This window comes from Chiloscyllium plagiosum, chromosome 41 (assembly GCF_004010195.1).
Source record: "Chiloscyllium plagiosum isolate BGI_BamShark_2017 chromosome 41, ASM401019v2, whole genome shotgun sequence".
NCBI classification, from domain to species: Eukaryota; Metazoa; Chordata; class Chondrichthyes; order Orectolobiformes; family Hemiscylliidae; genus Chiloscyllium; species Chiloscyllium plagiosum.
The window spans coordinates 4,040,805-4,059,898 of record NC_057750.1 but is presented as its reverse complement, the minus strand read 5'-3'; the positions used below and the strand labels follow the sequence as shown (position 1 = coordinate 4,059,898).

At 43.6% G+C, this 19,094-nt stretch overlaps 1 protein-coding gene across 1 annotated transcript in view; it reads left to right on the top strand.

Moving 5' to 3' along the window:
• The first annotated feature begins 71 nt into the window (after positions 1-71).
• LOC122542761 overlaps positions 72-19,094 on the top strand; it is a 24,115-nt gene continuing 5,092 nt past the window's right edge. Inside the window, exons 1-2 of the mRNA XM_043680770.1 lie at positions 72-261; positions 9,986-10,221. Coding sequence (XP_043536705.1) covers positions 10,008-10,221 — 214 coding nt within the window. The 5' untranslated portion in view covers positions 72-261; positions 9,986-10,007. The remainder of the gene's footprint in view (positions 262-9,985; positions 10,222-19,094) is intronic.

Below are 19,094 nucleotides of genomic sequence, written 5' to 3'. Positions count from 1 at the left end.
TTGCAGCAGGACTTCAACTCCCAGCGGGCTCCCGGCAAACGCATGCGCACTTTTGCCTTGGCAACGAGTGAGCCTAAGGGAGAGCGGAGGCGGGATGTGTTTGCTGGGCGGGGAGTAGAGGTGGGATGTGAATATTCAACTTTTTGTCATCAGATAAAAGCTTCCTTGGCCCACAAAGACAAAATAACCTTCAACATGATGACCGTCGACGAGGAGATATTCATACTCTTTTTTTTTACCCCATGCCTCTCAGAACAATGAGTGAGTGCCCGAATTTTAAAATACAATCGCGGAATCTCGTTCCATTGGATATTCTCCAAGGATTTAAGGTCGATCCCAAGTTTTATTTTAAAAACGAAAAGCTTTCTTCCCACTTCGCCCCCCCATCTCGTGCGTAAGATTTTAAATTGCGGCCCGTTGTGCTTCTGCGTCCTACGTCAGCCAGGCCCCGCCCATCTCAGTTACTAACAATGGGTCGGTTTCCTAGCAACCACGGGCTGCGCAAGCGTCTTGCGCGCAGTGATTGCATCCAGTGCAGCAAAAGAGGTCTCTCCTGAGAGAGTGTCAGTGTTTACAGGGGAATCCCAAGGGGAGTGTGTCAGTACTTACAGGCAATACGCAGGGAAGGAGGGTGTCGGCATTGCCGGGGGGTGGGTGTCAGTACTTACAGGAAAGTCTCAAAGGGGAGTGTGTCAGTATTTACAGGCAGTGCCCAGTGGGGGAGGGTGTCTATTTTCAGGGGAGTGTATCAGTATTTACAGGTGGACCTCAAGTGTCCTGTGTCATTCGCAAACAGATTCCAAGGGGAGTGTGTCAGTTTTTACACGGTGCCCAGCGGGGGAGGGTGTCAGTATTTACAGGGGAATCTCAAGGGGAGTGTGTCAGTATTTACAGAGGGACCTCAAGGGTCCTGTGTCATTCACAAACATACTAAGGGGAGTGTGTCAATATTTACAAGGGGATGCACAGGGGAGTGTCGCAGTCTTTGCAAGCAGGATTCTCCAGAGGTGAGTTTGTCAATATTCACATCAGCCTCCTCAGGAGAGTTTGTGAGTATTTACAAGGCAATTCCCAGGAGTGTCAGTATTCACGGTGGCCGCCCCCCGTGGATTGTATCAATATTCACCAGGGGACCTCCAAGTGAGTGTGCCACTACTTACAGGCAATCCTCCAATGGGGTGTGTCAGTATTCACAAAGAAGACGACCATCATCCCTGTGCCAAAAAAAAACTGTTCAGAATGTCTCAAAGATTACCGCCTGGTGAATCTGACATCCATAATTATGAAACACTTCAAGAAGTTAGTCATGGTTCACATCAACTCAAAGTTACCAAAAATTGCCTTGATCCTTTGCAATTCGCCTACCAGCACAAAGAGTCAACTGCAGATGTCCTCTCTCTGGCCCTATACTCATCCCTAGAACATCTGAATAACAAGGATACTGAGGTCAAGCTCCTACTTATTGACTACAGCTCCTCCCTCAACACTATCATTCCAAACAAATTAATCTCTAAACTCTGAGATGTGGGTATTTGCTCACCTCTCTGTAACTGGATCCTCAACTTCCTGACCTATAAACTGCAATCAGTAAGAATAGGAGACGACACTTCCTCCACAATAATCCACAATAGTGGTGCCCCACAAGGCTGCAAAACTCAGCCCCTTACTATACTCCTTATACACTCACATCTATGTGGCAAAATTCCTCCCTAACTTCATTTACAAGTTTGCTGACAACACCATTGTTATAGGTTGAACCTTAAGTAATGAGACGAAATGCAGGAAAGAGATTGAGTGCTTAATGGCATGGTGTAAAAACAACAATCTCTCCATCAATGTCAGCAAAATGAAGGAGCTGATCATTGACTTAAGGAAGCAGAGTAGAGGCAACGCTCCTGTCTGCATTAATGCTGCTGAGGTGGAGATAGTCAAGAGTATCAAATTCCTCGGAGTGATGATCTGTCCTGGTCCATCCATGCTGATGTGATAGTCAAGAAAGTGCAACATCTCTACTTCCTCAGGAGGCAAAGGAAATTCAACATGTCCACATGCACTCTGAGCAATTTTTGTAGATGCACCAGTGAAAGCATCCTACCTGGATGTATCACAGCATGATATGGCAACTGCTGTTACAAAAACCGCAAGAAACTAGAGAGTCGTACACACAGGCTAGTGCATCACACAAACCAGCCTTCCATCCACTGACATCATCTAGGCTTCCCATTGCCTCGGAAAAGTAGCCAACATAATCAAAGACGCTTCCCACACTGGTTATACTCTCGCCCTCTTCCATCGGGCAGAGGATATAAAAGCTTGAGTGCACTTGCAAGATTCAAGAACAGCTTCTTCCCTGCTATTAACAGACTTTTGAACGGACCTCTGAAACACTGATTCTGATCTCTCTCTCTGCTCCTTCTCTGTAGCTGTAATATTGTATCCTGCACTCTGTTCTGCTATCTAATGCACTTTGTATGGTACAAGCTCCCTGTAAAGCACTCAAAACAATACTTTTCACTGTACCTCTGTATATGTGACAACAATATAAATCAAAAACAAAAAAGAACAACCGGGGAGACAGTCAGTGTTTGCGGGAGCTGCCCAGGAAATGTGTCAGTGTTCAGAATGTCTCACAAGGGACGTACTTCAGTATTTACAAGGTTTCCCTGGGAAGAGATATCAGTATTCACAGGAGCTCCTCAATGTGTTTGTATTTATTGGGTTCCCTTGCGGGACTGACAGGGGGGTCTGATCTAAGTTGTTTCACAAGATCACTCTGAATTAAGATTTGATGACCAAATCATCTAAGAAGGTAATGCATCAGAAACTGCTCTGAGTGCTCCCTTGCTAGACCACTGTTGGATTGCAACCACTAGCTTCAGTACAGCCAGAGCCCAAGGAAGAGGAATGAAATAGGTTTGTTTTCCTTTGTTGTTCAAGTATTGGGTAATAGGTCTAAATAAAAGTAGGGTGTTCTCCTGTTCAGAGGTGTTTCGGAACCATCTCTGGAATAGGTGGGACTTGAACCCAGGCCGCCTGGCTCAGAGGGAGGACACTACCACTGCACCACAAGCGCCCCTCCCAATTGAAAGAGATATTCACGTAGCTGCTGCATATCAGATGAAGCTTTGATGCTCCTTTTAGTCAAATAGTCTCCAGCATTCACCATCTGGATGGACACAGGAGGAGTGGTTACTTCGATGAGAGGCTGAGGGACATCCATGGGACTGTTCCCCAGCAATGTGATGGTGATAAAATTGGAAAGTGGTCAAATTATTCCCCACTATTATGTGTTGCCTCCTGAACCGATATTCAGTCCCTCTCAGCTTGGTCAGGTGTCAGCCCAGAATTTTGAGTGTCAGATTCAGAAATGATGCCAACCGCTTTGACTCAATGTGTTACTGAATCAGCGAAAAGAATCAAGGGAAATTTAAGTGTTAATTCACAAATGTGGATTCGAAATCCTCTTAATTACATCCAGTGAAAGTGATCATGTCTGGGAGAGTGATTACATGGTTTAATTTTATGTTAAGAGTACCAAAACAATTTGGGAACTGACAAGTGTGCACAGCATGTCAGCTTCCCATTTTCACATCTTGTTCAGAAAATTAAGCACTAAGTGTTAGTTTTAGGATATTACCTTCTCACACCAGATAGAAGTGCACTCCCATTGCTAAAAGCAATTAGCTTACAGTGTCTGTTGTACCAGGGAAGGATGTTTGTTAAGTGCATGTTTAAGAGATTTGAAAGCTCCAGACTGGAACTCTTTCCAAAGAATGAGGCATGGAGAAAGAGGCTGCATATTTTCAAATGGGAGGGATGGCAGGTCTGAGCTTGTGTTCCAGACACAGCAATTGTATCAATTAATGTTTTGAGTGGGCTGCCCTAGACATCATGCTGCCAGACAATCAGACACGGGGGTAGAAATTGGAGTTCTGTTGCACCCATTTTCCAGGAGAAGGATGGGTGTGACAAACTGCAGTGTTCTACACACACTCCACACTGAGATTTATTTAGAGGACAAATGGGAAGCTAGCACAGTGCTTATCTTGTAAATGAGACTCTGCTCCATCCACCCTCACCGAACATGTGCAAGCTAGTTGTGATGACAACTTGATTTATAATTTTGGAAGGCTCCATTAAATAAATTAGGGAGGATACAGATTGCAAAGATCATCCCAGTAGTGCTACAATATTTTCAGGGGCTCTTGTGGTACAGTGGTAGTGTCCGTGCCTCTGAGTCAGGAAACCTGGATTTATGTCCCACCTGCCCAAAGTTGTGTTATACCATTTCCGAACGGGTTAATTAGAAAATATCGGCAGTATTTCCGGGCAATGCTGCCAATTCACAATGCTCAAAAGAGGGCTGTCTCATCTCACACGCACCTTCAGGTGCAGGTGCAGCAGCATCAGCGTTACCAATCAGTTAGGGGCCATGGGTTTATGTGAATCAGCCTTTAAATAACAGATAAAACAAGAATGTTAAGGCTATATAGAAAATTTACTCACATCTCTCTCCTGGTTCTGCTAACACTGAAAAGGTTTTTCCTCACGTTTCAATGCTTCATACAATATAATTAGGCAATAGTTTTGGCAGGTGCATTCAATAGACACAGAGAAAATATTTCCATTGAAAAAGAAATACGAAAACCTAAACACAGGGACCAACAGATTTAAGAACAGCTTCTTCCCTGCTGTTATTAGACTTCTGAATGGAGCTCTCAAATTTAAAATTAAATGTTGATCTCACTTTTTGTGCACCTTCTCCGCAGTCGTAACATTGTATTCCTCACTCTGTTCTATCATCTTTATAACTTTGTATGATATGATCTGCCTGTACTGCATTTAAAACAACACGTTTCACTGTACCTAGGTGCGTGTGACAATAATAAATTAAATCAAATCAAATCAAGTCAGAATTGTAGACCATCAATATGAAAGAAACCTTACAGAATCCAGGAGAAACTCCTTTACTCAGAGAGTGGTGAGAATGTGATTTGAAGTGAATAGCATTGAAACAATGAATGTGGAAGCTGTTCAAACACGCAAGGGAGAACAAGTAGGATATGCTGGCAGAATGCAATGAAAGGACTGGGAGCATAGCCGGCAGTGTGAACTAGATTGATTGAATGGGCTGTTTGTGTCATTTGTCATGCACTGAACTGAACTCTGGTTGGAAATTGCAGGAGTCAAAACAATTTGTTGTACAGGATTGTTTTTCTAAAAACCACGCACCTACAAAGAACACCCGCAAGACTTCAGGAAGCAACTTGTATTCCAAGAACAGTCGAATCAGAAGACATTGGAAGAGAGACTAATTAATCAAGCTGAACCCCCAGCTCAGTGGCAATCAGAAGTTCATGGGTTTAAGTCCAACACAAAAGGAAGCGAGGCTGACCTTCCAAGTGAAGGACAGATGGCGTGCAGCATTGTTAGGGTTGCTGCCTTTTGGACAAACACAACTGAGGCCCCATTTGTGCTCTCAGGTTGCTGTAAAAGATTCTGTGCCATTATCACACACACTAACAAAGTTGGAAGGGCAAAGTCTGTAATCTGATTGTGTTGTGATGGATGCACACTGAATCGAAAGAAATGGGGTTAAGGATTTTCTGTCTTTCTTCATATGTTTTCTTGTGTCTGTATGAAGTATTTGGAACAAGTATTGGAAAAAAGACAGACCATAAACTAGATTGATCATGATACAACAACAGTATAGCATTCAGCCGTCAGTTGGTAACACGAAATGTGCTATGGCTAATCAGACCCTGTCTGGGCAGAACATTCTGAATCTCATACAGGATTGAAGGACTGTCTGTATTCTGTTTGGAAAGTACTCCTGTGTTCTGTACAATCCAGTTTCTGGTGTTGTGTGACATGCTGCCCTCTAATGGTACATTAGCTAATTACTGTTGTTGCTTTCTCACTGAGGTATACTTAATAAGTAAAGTAAAATCATGGAAAGAGTTCAGCTTGCACACGAAGCCAATTGGGGTGCTGTTACCAATCATCTCATAGTTACAAACCACTCTTACAGGTAGACAAACAGGAACAGAAGAAAGCCATTCAAACCTTTACGCCTGTTCTGCCGTTCAATCAAATCATGATCAGTCTGTATCTCGATTTACCTTGCTTCCACATACTTCAATACCCTTGCCCAACACAATCTGTCATTCTCAGTTTGCAAATTTCTACTGGACATCCAGCCCTAAAGACATTGAAGGGAGAGAATTCCAAATTTCAGCCGCCCTTTGGGTGAAGGAGTGCTTCCTGATATCAGCCGACAAATGCCTAGCTCTGATTTTAAGATTCTTAATCCTTGTATTGGATAAGGCTGCCACAAAAAAAGTTTCTGTTTATTGACCTATTGTATCCTTCAGTCATAAACACTGAAGATGACCCTTAATCTTCCATATTAAAGAGGGTACAAATGCAGCCAATGCTGTTACAGTCCTGGATCTGGCCATCAATTTATGTTACAATCTGGATATGGAATGGTAACTTTTTTTTTATTTTTACCTATTTTTCTAATGAACCTGTTCAGAGATGATATGATACACCTCTGGAGCAGGTGTGACTCGAACCAAGGCCTCCTGGTTCAGGGTCAGGGACATTACAACTCTGACACAAGTACACAATGTATGAGATCCAGGGTACTTACTAAAGAAAATAAATCCACAAGATTGCACAGTTTGACCAAACAACAATGTGTGTTTATTTACAATTTAGAACAGTAATACAGTCAACACGGGGCAGCACGGTGGCACAGTGGTTAGCACTGCTGCCTCACAGCGCCTGAGACCCGGGTTCAATTCCCGCCTCAGGCGACTGACTGTGTGGAGTTTGCACGTTCTCCCTGTGTCTGCGTGGTGGTACTCCGGTTTCCTCCCACAGTCCAAAGATGTGCAGGTCAGGTGAATTGGCCATGCTAAATTGCCCGTAGTGTGAGGTAAGGGGTAAATGTAGGGGCATGGGTGGGTTGTGCTTCGGCGGATCGGTGTGGACTTGTTGGGCCGAAGGGCCTGTTTCCACGCTGTAATGTAATGTAATCTAATGTAATCTAATCTAAACTACATGTCCAATTTATTTCTGACACCGAGGGAATTAAAATATGTTAAATATGTGGAATATACTGTGATTGAACATCCCATAATGCACATCAAGTTGTTACTGCAATCAAGATAGATTGCACAAATTTCTCAGCAATTTCCCCTAACGTTAACGACACTGTGGTTATTAAGTCTCTTTAAACTTGACGAAGGACCACAATTCTTTACGTTTGCTGATCTGGCCGTGAAACTCCCTGTCGAGAGCTGCTTCAACATGGAGTGCCTAAACAATTGCTTCTGTTCTGGTCGGTCATATTCCTATCCTCCGTCTATGCAGCTCCAGGCTGAAACTGCATTCCAGTTTTCATTCATTCACAAGCTTAACTTCACCAACAGCTAATTTCACCAAGCTGAAACTGCCTCTAGGTTTTCCACTGAGTTCCAGTATTGCTCAGCAATTACATCCACCAAATACTGCCTTTGGGCTTTTCAATCCCTACTCTCAACTGCATTGAATTATTAGTGGCACATGGCTTCTTCAGATTCCCCTATCACTCCCCTGACATTGTGATCCCTGGCTACACAAAGTCTATCTGATTCAATTGCCTTCTCAGCAGGACAGCTAAAAGCAGCATTGACTAACATGGTGCGTAGACCTCGCTATCGTGAATTTCTCCTGCTTCCATTCACTGCCAGTAACTTTTGGACTCCTCTTCAGTGACCCCCGAATTATCCTGAATGACCTATAGGAAATCTTGTAATAGTCCCCTCCCCTGTGGCTGGGCAGAATTGAGTCTCACCACCAAGCATCTACCTCTTGCAACTTTTAGTTCCAAAAATGTCACCAATCATTGATTATACAAAACATGATCCATATAACAAAAGGGATCCAAACAAAAATAAGTATTTCATCACTGTGCAACTCAACAATTCATAAACAAAGAACTAACACTTCTACTTGAAAGAATAGGGCAGAAATTTCATCAGAAAATTATCGCCTCCAAATCAAACGGCTTTCCTGGAACTCCTTAGAACTTCCACCGTACCCAGTGGCAATGTGTGCATACCTTCACTATACATTATCTCAGTATTTATTGCCCGAAACCCATTGCTGTTGAGAAGATGGTGGTGAGTTGTTTTCTTGAACTGTGCCAGTTTTGCCATTGCTCTGTGTTGAAGACAGCAGATTTCCTTCCTTAAGAAACAATCAGGTGATGTCATGGCCAGCGTTATTGATACCAACCATTTTATTCCAGATTTATTTCATCAATTGAATGTAAATTCCCTAGCTTCCCTGGTGAGATTTAAGCTCTATCTATAGATTATGCATTCCAGGACAAAGCAGCCCTTTCGTTGAGGCACCATTCACCACTTTCAACATTCACTTCCTCCATCACCAAAGTTCAGTAGCAGTATGTACCATCTACAAGATGCACTGCTGCAGCATTCCAACGCTCCTTAGACTGAACCTTCCAAACTTGTGACTTATACCACTGTGTTTGTGTTTGCTTCTGCTCTGTGCTAAGATCTGAGAAAGCAGAGTGAGCAACTCGTGAGTTTAAGGATCTGGGTTTCTATTGCTGAGACTCCCCTCTCCTCCACCGTCTCACCGTCTCCCCCCCTTTTAGTCATCCCATGTAACAATGGGATGATGGCATATGTTTCGTTAAGACATCATCAGCCTCAGTACCAGCATGGACGGAGGTTGGCTGGGGTGGTGGGTTTAGTGTGGGAGAGGAATTTCACACTTGTCTATCCCAGAAGATCTGAAGACTGAGGAACATGAGAAGGAGACATAAAGAGTGTTTCTTCAGTACATTCCTGTCATCACAAAGTGTGAGGGAAGGGCTATATTTGCAGTTGCCTGTCCATATCTGCAGTCATGTGTCAGACTCTAGTCTACAGCAGAACATCCCTCTGGAGGCACAGTGTCCAAGTGTCCTGTTTCTGGGCAGTAGACTCAGAGGTGGTGACCTACTAGTCAGATTCTGCCACCTGAACTAAAATAGACAGGCAGGAGGCTGGAAGAGCACAGCAAGCAAGCCAGGCACCATCAGGAGGTGGCGAAGTTGATGTTTTGGGTGTAACCCTTCTTCAGGTTTGAGGGTGTGTGTAGGGGGAGCTCCAGATTAAAGGGGGTGGTGGGGCAGGCTGGTGAAGTGGAGATAGATGAAGACAGGTATCCAGTGCAATTCATTGGATTCAGGGAAGTGGGAGAGAAAACTGGATGGAATATCACTGAAATATTTGTTATATTTCTACTATACAAGGCTGAGGGCTGGCCTGATTGAGCTCATAGCTTTCCATTTTGGGGGGATACCAGAATAGTTAGTCATGAGTTTAGTCATTAATAAATCTAGCTGGGAATTCAGAAGATATCTTTACCAAGAGAGTGGGGAGAATGTCAAATGTGGGGAGTGGTTACTGTGAATTCTATTGTGCTTTTAAGTAGAAGCCAAACAAACACACTGGAGAGAAAGGAGTAGAATGATGAAATATTAGGTAGCTAGGTAGAAAGATAGGGAAAAAAGAACAGTACATCATAGGAAGAGGCCCCATGGCCCACCATGTCTGTACTAACCATGATGCCATTCTCAAATAATACCATCTACAATATGGTTCATATCCCGCTATTCCCTGCCTGTTCGTGTGTCTTTCTAAGTGCCTCTTACATGTTTGATGAGATGATAATAGAGTGAGATTAAGAAGGGGTGGGAGAAGGTTCATGTAAATTAGAAACACTAGAATGAGCAGATGGGCGAAATGGCCTGTGCCTCTGCTGTTAATCCAATTGAATTAAATAGAGTTTACAGCTCAGAAACAGGTCACTTGGCCGGATAGTCTGTATACATTTCGTATTAGGATATGCTCGCACTTTCATCTGATGTTTGCTCCCGATATTCCGTAACCTTTTCACCTCACACTGTCTGAATGTTTTTCAGAGATGGGCCTATATTGAAGGTCATGTCACAGCATTCACCAGTTCCCAATTGTGCATCGAGAACAGAGAGCATTAGGACTGGTGATGTACAGGGGACTCATTTGATGATCTCAATTCTGCTGGATGATGATGATCCAGGCCTTCACGTCGATGGTGCAGCCTCATCTGTTAAACCCAGCCACATGGAACATGATGACAGTGTCAGTACATCCAGGACAAGCAGCCTATCATTTCCAGGTACTCAAGCAATAAGCTCAGCAGATTATCTTCAACAGACCAACAGATATTAAGTGACTTAAAAATTACATCATCTCAGAAATTACAAACTGAGGATATGGGTGTCACTGGCAAGGCCAGTATTTGTTGTCCATTCCTAAATGCCAATGATCCGGGTGGCTTGCTCGGACCATTTCAGACTCAACCACATGCTGCAGGTTTGGAGTCATGTAGGTCTGACCAGATAAGGATGGAAGATTTCATTCCCTTAAGAAAATTTGTGAAACAGATGGGGTTTTACAACAATTGTTATTAGTTTCATAGTCAGCATCACGGAGACTAGTTTTTAATTCCATAATCTTTGGACTGCAGAGGTTCAAGAAGGCAGTTTACCACCACCTTCGCAAGGGCCTGAAGGGATCATAGAATCACTACAGTGTGGAAACGGGCCCTTCGGTCCAACAAGTCCACACCAACCCTCCGAAGAGCAACTCACCCAGACCCACTCCCCTACCATATTATTTTACATTTACCCCTAACTAATGCACCTAACCTACACATCCTGAACACTATGGGCAATTTAGCACGGCCAATTCATCTAACCTGCACATCTTTGGATTGTCGGAGGAAATTGGAGCACCCGGAAGAAACCCATGCAGACACGGGAAGAATGTGCAAACTCCACATAGAGAGTCGCCTGAGGCTGGAATCGAACCTGGGTCCCTGGCGCTGTGAGGCAGCAGTGCTAACCACTGTGCCACCCTGGGCAATAAATGTTGGACAGAATGCATGCCCTGAATTAATGAGAAGTTAAGTGAATTTCATCAGCTGCCTTGGTGAGATTTGAGCCAATGTCCCAAGAGCAATAGCCTGGGTCATGGGATTACTAGTTCATTGCCATTACCATTACACCACTGCCTTCCCAATTGTTACAATAAGGTACCTTGAGATTAGTTATATATGATCACAGTCAGGTGTCTGCTGGTCAAACTGCTATTGAGAAGACTTTACCTTGAAGAAGGAGCAGAGGGAGATTTACTACAACAGTACAAGGATACAAAACTTCATCAGTGAAAGACTGGAGAAGCTGAGGCTAATATTTTAGAGCAGAGAGGGTCAAGGGAACTTTAATAATGTTCTAAATTAGGAGTGGCTTTTGTGACAATGCTGTGGCTTTAAGAGTTGTGTTTTGTCCTGATTTCTTTTAAAGACAGATTGGGGGACAGGCACTGAGCAGACTGTGAGATTATAAGCAACTTGTGAAGCCTTGGGTGTTTTGTTTTTCAAAAGCTGGAACAACAGAAGCAGCCTGAATAGATGTGGTCAAGCTCCCGCTCACAGAACCAGGGATTTTTAGTTTTCAGCAGTAGTTGCTGTTTGGGTCTTGGAGAAGTGGAACTATATCTCCCTCTCTCGAATAGAGTCAAATGCTGGGGGTTCTCCTCCTGGTCTGCTGGATTGTTTGAGCCAAAATCTGTTTTCTGAATTTACCTTTTGACAAGGGTGTGTTTATGGGATGTTTCAAGCAACAATTTGATTTCAGATAGTCAACATGGTTTCGTCAAGGGCAGGTCGTGTCTCACAAACCTCATTGATTTCTTTGAGAAGGTAACCAAGCATGTAGATGAGGATAGGGCAGTTGACGTGGTATACATGGACTTCAGTAAAGCTTTTGATAAGGTTCCAGATGGTAGGCTGTTGGAGAAAATGCAGAGGCATGGAATTGAGGGCGATTTAGCAGTTTGGATTAGAAACTGGCTTTCTCAAAGAAGGCAGCGAGTGGTGGTTGATGGAAAATATTCAACCTGGAGTCCGGTTACTAGTGGTGTGCCACAAGGATCTGTTTTGAGACCGCTGCTGTTGGTCATTTTTATAAATGACTCAGACGTAGGCATAGTTGGATGGATTAGTAAATTTGCAGATGACACTAAAGTCAGTGGAGTAGTGGACAGTGTGGAAGAATGTTACAGGTTGCAGGGAGACTTGGATAAACTGCAGGATTGAGCTGAGAGGCGGCAAATGGAGCTAAATGTGAGGTGATGCACTTTGGGAAGCATAACAGGAAAGCAGAGTGCTGGGTCGATGGAAAGATTCTTAGTAGTGTGAATCTTGGAGTCCATGTACATAGATCCCTGAAAGTTGCCACCCAGGTGGATAGTGCTGTTAAGAAGGCATATGAAGTGTTAGGTTTCATTCATAGAGGGATTGAGTTCCGGAGCCGCAATATCATGCTGCAACTATACAAAATGCTGGTGCGGCTACACTTGGAATATTGTGTACAATTCTGGTCGCCATATTTCGGGAAGGACATGGAAGCATTGGAAAAGGAGATTTATCAGGATATTGCCTGGTCTAGAGGGAAGGTCTTATGAGGAAAGGCTGAGAGACTTTAACCTGTTCTCATTAGCAAGAAGAAGGCGAAGAGGGGTTTTGATAGAGACATACAATATGATCAGAGGATTAGATAGGGTAGGCAGTGAAAGTCTTTTTCCTAGGATGATGACATCAGTGTGTATGAGGGGGCATAGCTACAAATTGAGGGGTGGTAGATTTAAGGCCGATATCAGAGGCAGGTTCTTTACGCAGAGAGTGGTAAGGACATGGAATGCCCTACCTGCCAATGTAGTCAACTCAGCCACATTAGGGAGATATAAACAATCCTTCGATAAGCTCATGGATGATTTTGGGATAGTGTAGGGGGACGAGCTGAGAATAGTTCACAGGTCGGCGCAACATCGAGGGCCGAAGGGCCTGTTCAGCGCTATTTAGTTCTATGTTCTATGTTCTATGTTGGTACAGTTAATCAGTAATAGTTTTTTTTCTGTTAAGCTTTCCCATAGAGTTAAGTTATTACAGGTTCTTCTTCCTTTTGTTGTATTGAAACTACAGTGTTTCAATGAATTGTGTTTTGCTTTAATGTTGAGCGGTTTGACAAACTGAATTGCACCTAAAATGCGGCAACTAATATTTACCTTAAAAATTAGAAAACATTAGGGTCCAGGTGACCATCTTAATATATTTTGAGGTGGTCTGGTCTGGTCCAGAGCACTTTGTTATGATAATTAAAAGAAAATTGGTTCTGCTAGCAGGAGGATTAAAGAGGAGAAGACTGAAGACAATTGGTAAAAGAATCAGATGGTAGACAAAAAGAGCTTTTTCTTTACAAGATGATGTGACCTGGAATATGCTGCATGAAAGGTCAATGGAAACAAATTCAAAAATACATTTCAAAAGGTAATTGGATAAATGAAGAGGAAAGTGTTCAGAGCTATGAGAAAGGAGCAGCTGGATTGGGGCTAATTGGAGAGGTCGCTCAAAGAGTCAGCACATATATGATGGGCCAACTTAACTTTTTCTGTGCTGCTTCATCCTGTGATTCTATGATGGCTGTACACCAGATAAGTGTGGATGTTTAGTTCAATATTTGAAAGTATTACTATGTCAGCTGTGGCTCCATTGGTAGCACACACACCTCTATGTTGGGAATTGTGGCTTCAAATCACTTTTACGGGCAAACAAGTCTAGGCTGCTTTGTAAAAGATCTTTCAGATGAGATGTCAAACTGAAGCCGTGTCTTCCTTCTCAGGTGAATGTAAAAGATTCCAGATGTGTAATGTGTATTCCTCAATCACAACACCAATGGAACTGGTGATCAGCCTAGTGCTGTGCATAGGAGCTTGCTGTGTGCAAATTGGCTGCTGCATATTTTAAGCTTTCATGGGATAGGGGCATCAGCAGCAAGACCAGCATTTATTACTCATCCCCAATCACCCCTGATATCTTCATTACAACATTTCAATAGTGTTATGGACCAGGCCAGACCCCCTCAAAACATTTCAGAAAGTAGCCCAGACTCTAACTTTGCTAGTGTCAAAACTAGAGTAGTGCTGGAAAAACACAACAGGTCAGGCAGCATCCAAGGAGCAGGAAAATCGACGTTTCAGGCAAAAGCCCTTCATTAGGAATGAGGGTGGGAGCCTCGAGGGTGGAGAGATAAATGGGAGGGGAGTGGAGCTGGGGGGAAGGTAGCTGAGAGTACAATAGGTGAATGGAGGTGGGGATGAAGGTGATAGGTCGGAGAGGAGGGTGGAGTGGATGGGTGGGAAGGAAGATTGACAGGTGGGACAGGTCCTGAGGGTGGTGCTGAGCTGGAAGGTTAGAACTGGGGTGAGGGGAAATGAAGAAACTGGTGAAGTCCACATTGACACCCTGGGGTTGAAGGGTTCTGAGGCGGAAGATGAGGCATTCTTCCTCCAGGCATCAGATGATAAGGGAGTGGCGATGGAGGAGGCCCAGGACCTGCGTGTCCTCAGCAGAGTGGGAGGGGGAGTTGAAATGTTTAGCCACGGGTTGGTGGGGTTGATTGGTACGGGTGTCTCGTAGATGTTCTCTGAAGCGCTCTGCAAGTAGGCATCTACCTTTGCTAGTTATTCTAGGAGAGGTGCAGCTGGTCAAACAAAACCGAATTTATTAACAAGATTACTGTACGAAACACAAACAAAAGAGAATAGAATACCGAATAACTTAACCTATCCAAAAACCCAACAGATTATCCCAAATTAAGTGTGAAATTCCTGCAACAATCCCCACAAACACCCCTTGGCATAAGAAGGGAAAATCAAACACAGGTTCTTACAGGAGAGATGTCAGAGAGAGAGGATTAGCGTGGACCTGTCTCTTTGAGTCCAACAGCTTTACAACTGACTGACAGCTTTCAGTGAACAGCCAGATTTCTAAAACCAAACCAGAGAAAAGCTGAGCTGGGAGATCTGGGTAATCCAAGATGGAGGACGGGAAAAATTCATGGCTCTAACAGACTGCTCTTTTTTGAGGTATTTTTGGTGTTGCAAGTGATTTCCTCGAATTCCAGGAGCAGCAATTACTGTTTTATATGCTGTTGCATTGTTTTGGAACTTTGGAGAAAAAAAAAGTCAGAACAACAGCATTTTAAAAGGGAGAAGAACAGACAAAGGAAGCACATGGTCTGTGCAGGAGGGAGAGAGAGAAAGAGACCCACACTGCTAACTGACACAGCAGTGGACCTGCACAGTTACTGCCTTAGCTGTTAAATTTAGGTAACACTGGACATCGGAGTGTGTGTGGGAAAATTAACAAAAGGTAAAATCACAACTGATCTTGGAGGAACCTATTTGGAAGAAGTCACAGAACAGAGGCAGATAAGTGAATAGTTTTAATTGGGGCCTTGCTGTAAGTCTGCAGTAGTGAGTAGAGTGGATTAATGGAGTCATAGAGATATACAGCATGGAAACAGACCCTTCGGTCCAACCTGTCCATGCCGACCACATATCCCAATCCAATCTAGTCTCACCTGCTAGCACCCGGCCAATATCCCTCCAAACCCTTCCTATTCATATACCCATCCAAATGCCTCTGAAATGTTGCAATTGTTCCAGCCTCCACCACTTCCTCTGGCAGCTCATTCCATACACGTACCACTTTCTGTGTGAAAATATTGCCCCTTAGGTCTTATTTATATTTTTCCCCCCTCACCCTAAACCTATGCCCTTTAATTCTGGACTTCCTGACCCCAGGGAAAAGATTTTGCCTATTGACTCTATCCATGCCCCTCATAATTTTGTAAAGCCACCCCTCAGCCTCTGACGCTCCAGGGAAAACAGCCCCAGCCTGTTCAGCCTCTCCCGATAGCTCAAATCTTCCAACTCTGGCAACATCCTTGCAAATCTTTTCTGAACCTTTTCAATTTTCACAACATCTTTCCAATAGGAAGGAGACCAGAATTGCACGCAATATTCTAACAGTGGCCTAACCAACGTCCTGTACAGCCGCAACATGACCTTCCAATTCCGGTACTCAATAATTTGACCAATAAAGGAAAGCATACCAAACACCGTCTTCACTATCCTATCTCCCTATGATTCCACTTTCAAGGAGCTATATGTTTTATTGAGATATGTCTCTTGATTAAACTTAAAAATATAACCCATAAGTATTAAGTTGACAGTGCTATTTTCTGGGTCTGCGGATTGGAAGAAGCAAAAATGGCCCTTAGTAGAGTGATATGCTCTTCTTATCGGATGTGGGAGTTTAGGGAGAGTTTATGGGTTACTGAAGATTATATCGGCAATAAATGCCATTGATTGCGAATCCTATCAGATCGAACGGATCAGTTGGAATGACAGTTAGAGGCAATGAGGAATTTACAAGAGCATGGGAGTGGGATGGATAACAGTTACAGGAAGGGGGAAAAGTCGCAGATACAGTCAAAGAGATGGGCTAACTCCAGAAAAGGTAAGAGAGGTAGGCAGGTAGTGCCTATCTCCATTCTGTGGCTATCCCCATTTCAAACAAGTATGCTGTTTTGGAAAATATAGGGGGTGATGGATTCTCAGGGGAATGTAGCCCGAACAGCCAAGTTTCTGGGGTGGAAACCGGCTTTAATGCAATGAGGAATACATCAGGTTCCAAGAGATTGATTGTGTTAGGGGACTCTCTTGTTCGAGGCACAGACAGACATTTCTGTGGCCAGCAGCAAAACATTACGACGTTGTGTTGCCTCCCTGGTGCCAGGATCAAAGATGTCTCAGATAGTGTGCAGAATGTTCTCAAGGGGGAGAGGGCTCAGCAGGAGGTCATTGTACACATTGGAACCAATGATATAGGAAGGGAAAAGTTTGAGATTCTGAAGGGAGAATATAGAGAGTTAGGTGGGAATTTTAAAAGGTCCTCGAGAGTAGTAATACCTGGATTACTCCCAGTACTATGAGCTAATGAGGGTAGAAATAGCAGGATAGAGCAGGTGAATGCATGGCTGAGGAGCTAGTGAGTGGGAGAAGGATTCACATTTTAGGATCATTGGAATCTCTTCTGGGGTAAAGGTGACCTGTATAAGAAGGACGGATTGCACCTGATTTGGAAGAGGACTAATATACTGACAGGGAGATTTGCTAGAGCTGTGAGGGAGGATTTAAACTAATAAGGTGAGGGGTGTGGGACCCAGGGATATAGTGAGGAAAGAGATCAATCTGAAACTGGTACAGTTCAGAAAAGGAAGTGAGTCAAACAGTCAGGACAGACAGGGACAAAGCAGAGAACAAGGTAGGACTGATAAATTAAACTGCATTTATTTCAATGCAAGAGGCCTAACAGGGAAGGCAGATGAACTCAGGGCTTGGTTAGGAACATGGGACTGGGATATCATAGCAATTACAGAAACATGGCTCAGGGATGGGCAGGATTTTTGATAAGGAATAGCATTACTGCTGTACTGAGGGAGAATATTCCCGGAAATACATCCAGGGAAGTTATTTGGGTGGAATTAAGAAATAAGAAGTGATGGTCACCTTATTGGGATTGTATTATGGACCCCCTAATAGTCAGCGGGAAATTGAGAAACAAATTTGTATGGAGATCTCAGTTATCTGTAAGAATAATAGGGTGGTTATGGTGGGGGATTTTAACATTCCAAACACAGACTGGGACTGCCATAGTGTTAAAGGTTTAGATGGAGAAGAATTTGTTAAGCATGTGCAAGACAATTTTCTGATTCAGTATGTGGATGTACCTATTAGAGAAGGTGCAAAGCTTCACCTACTCTTGGGAAATAAGGCAGGGCAGGTGACTGAGGAGTCAGTGGGGAAGCACTTTGGGGCCAGTGACCATAATTCTATTCGTTTTAAAATAGTGATGGAAAAAGATAGACCAGATCTATAAAAGTTGAAATTCTAAATTGGAGGAAGGCCAATTTTGACGTTATTAGGCAAGAACTTTCAAAAGCAGATTGGGGGCAGATGTTAACAGTTAAAGGGACGACTGGAAAATGGGAAGCCTTCAGAAATGAGATAACGAGAGTACAGAGACAGTGTATTCCTTGAGGGTGAAAGAAAAGGCTGGTAGGTTTAGAGAATGCTGGATGACTAAAGAAATTGAGGGTTTGGTTCAGAAAAAGAAGGAAGCATATGTCAGGTATAGACAGGATAGATCGGGTGAATCCATTGAAGAGTATAAAGGCAGTAGGAGTATACTTAAGAGGGTAATCAGGAGGGCAAAAAGGAGACATGAGATAGCTTTGGTAAATAGAGTTAAGGAGAATCCAAAGAGTTTTTACAAATACATTAAGGACAAAAGGGTAACTATGGAGAGAATAGGGCCCCTCAAAGATCAGCAAGGCGGCCTTTGTGTGGAGCCGCAGAAAATGGGAGAGATACTAAACGAGTATTTTGCATCAGTGTTTACTGTGGAAAAGGACATGTAAGATATAGAATGTAGGGAAATAGATGGTGACATCTTGCAAAATGTCCATATTACAGAGGAGGAAGTGCTGGATGAAGGTAGATAAGTCCCCAGGACCGGATCAGATGTACCCTAGAACTCTGTGGGAAGCTAGGGAACTGATCACTGGGATATTTATATCATCGACAATCACAGGTGAGGTGTCGGAAGACTGGAGAATGGCTAATATGGTGCCACTGTTTGAGAAAGGTGGTAAGGACAAGCCAGGGAACTATAGACCGGTGAGCCTGACGTCGGTGATGGGCAAGGTTTTGGGGGGAATCCTGAAGGACAGGATATACATGTATTTGGAAAGACAAGGATTGATCAGGGATAAGATTAGAGTGGTGTTGGGAAGGCACAGCAGGTCAGGCAGCATCCGAGGAGCAGGAAAATTGGTGTATCGGGCAGGAGCCCTTCATCAGGAATAGTCAACATGGCTTTGTGCATGGGAAATCATGTCTCACAAACTTGATTGAGTTTTTTGAAGAAGTAACAAAGAAGATTGATGAGGGCAGAGCAGTAGATGTGATCAGTAAGGCATTCGACAAGGTTCCCCATGGGAGACTGATTAGCTTAGATCTCATGGAATACAGGGAGAACTAGCCATTTGGATACAGAACTGGCTCAAAGGTAGAAGACAG